The sequence below is a fragment of the Limulus polyphemus genome, unplaced genomic scaffold (assembly GCF_000517525.1).
Source record: "Limulus polyphemus unplaced genomic scaffold, Limulus_polyphemus-2.1.2 Scaffold6774, whole genome shotgun sequence".
Lineage (NCBI taxonomy): Eukaryota > Metazoa > Arthropoda > Merostomata > Xiphosura > Limulidae > Limulus > Limulus polyphemus.
Window position 1 is genome coordinate 42,320 of NW_013672384.1, and position 4,466 is coordinate 46,785.

Below are 4,466 nucleotides of genomic sequence, written 5' to 3' on the forward strand. Positions count from 1 at the left end.
AAAGCTATACAATGGGCTAATCTGTGCTCTGCCCGCCACGGGTATCGAAACCCGGAGTCTAGCGTTGTAAGTCCGCAGACATACGCTGTGCCACTGGGGGGGGGGGATTACCAAATTAACTTAGATGTTAAAAAATTTAACTGATTAGTATGTAGAACACTCAGAATTTTAAGATTTATTTATGAAAAACAAATACTCAGAAAATCATTCACAAATAAAATGAATACAACATACAACTCACTTCTTACATATTTTAAGAGAGTATCTTCAGAAATCTGAAAAGATGCTTGAGGATTTATCATTATTTAACATACCTATGAAATTATTGGTTTTAACTGACTCAAGCACTTCTAATTATTTGTTTTGCTTAAGGAAAATTATTTCACTTCTTCAACTCGTTGTCAGAGACAGGGCTTAAAACAACGGTCGATATTCGACAAATTATTGATTACGTCAGTAAAAGGAAATTGTAAGTTTGTGATTGGCTAGGTTTCCACGTGGAAATTCTGATCCATATATATTCTAATAAAATCAATAATTGAAATGTTTGTTGGCACTAAACTAAATTATTGCTAAACTTCTCCATAAAAATATTAAAACTCAAAAGCATGAAAAATTCGAATAACTTTAGCCAAGAAGGTAGAGCGTAAATAAAGGTGATCAATAGACAGGCAACGTGTGATGGTAAATTGTGAACTAAATACACTGCCACGTTGATGGCTTCTGATGTTAAAAATCATTAAATATTTTTCTTTTTAGTTTCACTTGAGACATTCAACATGAGCAATGGTGCTTGATTGCATAAAATATAATTACATAATATCGTACTTTCAGTCAGACTTGTGGAAACAGTATTTTACATACCGAATAAGGAAATATGCAGGATTATAGCTCATTTATCCCTTTTTATGGTGTTTTTCGAAAATGTTTACTTTTATCTATAATAAAATAGTCTATGTTGTGAAAATTTAAAACCTTCACCACTTGTGCTTCTTATCAATCTAAGCTAGTTAGATGTTACGGCCCGGCATGGCCAGGTGGATAAGGCGCTCGACTCGCAATCAGAGGGTCGCGGGTTCCAATCCCAGTCTCACCAAACATGCTCGCCCTTTCAGCCGTGGGGGCGTTATAATGTGACGGTCAATTCCACTATTCTTTGGTAAAATAGTAGCCCAAGAGTTTGCGGTGGGTGGTGATGACTAACTGCCTTTCCTCTAGTCTTGCACTGCTAAATTAGGGACGGCTAGCGCAGATAGCCCTCGTGTAGCTTTGCGCGAAATTAAACACAACAAACTTAGATGTTATGATAGTATGTAGGTCAAAATAAAATAAATTATTCCAAATATTTATGTTTAATAATTTGCTCGAGTTTTATTTTCTGAGAGCATTAACCCTATGTGTAAGATAGTTACTGAGTTGTTAGGTACTGTTTTAATTAGGGGTGTGAATCTCGTCATGGTAGTCGATACGTTACGTATCTAGATATTGTTTGTTTATATTTGTTTGAGGTTAGGCACAAAACTACACAATGAGTTATCTGTTTGTATTATGTTGTATTATGCACCAAGTGAAGTTACCTCTATATTTATAAACAAAAGTAGTTAAAGGACTTATAAAACTACTGAATACACCTATTTCTTGCTGCTTATCAACTTCTTTAGTTAACTAACAAAGTAAAAGCTTATTTGCCAAACAAAGCAAATTCTTCATTTCAGCACAAATTGAAAGCGTGAATCAAATATCTCACCTAAACTTGGAATAATTACTTCTTCAAACTGACTTAGGTACATTAGGAAAAGCTAAGACAATTCAGACAAATTATCTTTAGGATGTTGTTCAACCTTAACAGAGTACTGATTACATTAAGTACTTGCTGGAGTACTCGTCCGTTGTAACAAAGGATGGGAAATTGTGCTTCTAATTTGTTTCTTAATATAATTTACATTAAAAGTGCAATAAAAATGAATAAAGGTACCAATACAGAAAAGAAAGACGTGCTGTTTTCAAGAATTCTAACAATAGTGGTTACATACTTTATTCTACTGCTAAGAGATATACAACATTGGTAGTTTTTCCGAAATTATATGAGGGGGTACAGCCCCCCGACCTTCCTTGTGTCATCCTGTATCACTGTGTCAAGTTTGGTGCTGATTGATCAATGAATGTGGAAACGTATAAGGAACAGACACACACACATATTTACGTTTATTTATATAGATACACACACATTGACGTTTATATATAGAAATCTTCTGTTTCAGTAACTAATATTACCGTAGTTATAATTTCATAATTGCAATAACTTAGAATTATGAGATTTTGACATAAGTATTTTATTGCTCAACTATTAGCCAATACTTCCACTCAAGCCCAAGTCTCAAATTGCACGCAATCCTATCTCTGTACGATGTTTGGTTTGTTTCTTTTACCGCAAAGGTACATAAAATCCGGATTTTAATGTTGTAACTCTACTGCTGACCTACCGAGGGACGTATCGTATGAGAAAAGAATTCCTTGGTAATTCGAAAAACGTTCATTTAACTATATATATATTTAAAAATATTACAAAAAAGTCACAAGTGACTTTTGTTTAATTCTATTGTTTGGGATTTGACATATTTTAACTTATTCTGACTTAAGTTCATGTCTATAAAAGGTGGAATGTTTCAATATTTGCCTCTTAATTCAACATTTTGTACTTGAAAGGGGGGCGATAAGTATTGACACATCTTTTAGATATTTTATAGGATAACATGACAGAAATCTCGGCGATAATGTCTGCTTAAACTTGTCCTATTTATCTTTCTTCAACAGACTTTGTCTCGTGAAAGAAAGCAACAAGTAATACAATGTAAGTCCAGCTAATGACGATACATTTACCCTGTCGGACCCTTCAGGAATTACCAAGATATTACGTCTTATATTCCTAGTTATTTATCAAACTGTTAGCAATTACATTACTAACCTTCTTAATCCAAACTGACTTATGTGGTTGCTAAATGTATCCTTTCCAAGATTCCTTATAGCCTAAAAAAAGAGAGTATTTTTTTTCTTTGCTTTTGGATGTCAATAAATCTTACTTTTTTACTTTGGATGTCATTGAATCTTATTTTTACTTTTGGATATCAGTAAATCTTACTTTTTACTTTTGGGTGTCAGTAAATCTTATTTTTACTTTTGGATATCAGTAAATCTTACTTTTACTTTTGGATGTCAATAAATCTTACTTTTTTACTTTTGGATGTCATTGAATCTTACTTTTTACTTTTGAGTGTCAGTAAATCTTACCTTTTACTTTTGGATATCAGTAAATCTTACTTTTTACTTTTGGGTGTCAGTAAATCTTATTTTTTACTTTTGGATATCAGTAAATCTTACTTTTACTTTTGGATATCAGTAAATCTTACTTTTTACTTTTTGATGTCAGTAAATCTTACTTTTTACTTTTGGGTGTCAATAAATCTTACCTTTTACTTTTGGATATCAGTAAAAGTAAAAAGTAAGATTTGGGTATAAAATACATCTTACTTATATGAATCCTCTTTCATAAAGAAAAACACTTTCTCTACTAATTAACTCGCTCAGACAGAATACAGTTAGGATAAGATTAATGTACCAAAATTATGTTATGTCATGACTCTCTAAACTAGGTGGACGTTTATGACCCTCTATACTATACTAGGTTGACGTTTATGACCCTCTATACTATACTAGGTTGACGTTTATGACCCTCTATACTATACTAGGTTGACGTTTATGGCCCTCTATACTAGGTGGACGTTTATGACTCTCTATACCAGGTGGACGTTTATGACCCTCTATAAGAGGTGGACGTTTATGACCCTCTATATTAGGTGGACGTTTGTGACCCTCTATACTAGGTGGACGTTTATGACCCTCTATACCAGGTGGACGTTTATGACCCTCTATAAGAGGTGGACGTTTATGACCCTCTATATTAGGTTGACGTTTATGACCCTCTATACCAGGTGGACGTTTATGACCCTCTGTACTAGGTAGACGTTTATGACTCTCTATACCAGGTGGACGTTTGTGACCCTCTATACTAGGTGGACGTTTATGACCCTCTATACTATACTAGGTTGACGTTTATGACCCTCTATACTAGGTTTACGTTTATGACACTCTATACCAGGTGGACGTTTATGACCCTCATTACTAAGTGGACGTTTATGACCCTCTATACTATACTAGGTTGACGTTTATGACCCTCTATACTATACTAGGTTGACGTTTATGGCCCTCTATACTAGGTGGACGTTTATGACTCTCTATACCAGGTGGACGTTTATGACCCTCTATAAGAGGTGGATGTTTATGACCCTCTATATTAGGTGGACGTTTGTGACCCTCTTTACTAGGTGGACGTTTATGACCCTCTATACTAGGTGGACGTTTATGACCCTCTATACCAGGTGGACGTTTATGACCCTCTATACTAGGTG

General features: G+C 34.3%; 1 protein-coding gene across 1 annotated transcript; it reads right to left on the minus strand.

Annotated features, from left to right (window-relative positions):
* Positions 1 to 3,732: 3,732 nt before the first annotated feature.
* LOC106474060 (collagen alpha-1(X) chain-like) lies at positions 3,733 to 4,098 on the minus strand (the record flags this gene model as incomplete). The annotated part of the gene is made up of 1 exon (XM_013934748.1): positions 3,733 to 4,098. A coding segment is annotated over one exon (366 nt), but the record flags the coding sequence as incomplete, so codon positions are not given.
* Between the last annotated feature and the right edge of the window lie 368 nt (positions 4,099 to 4,466).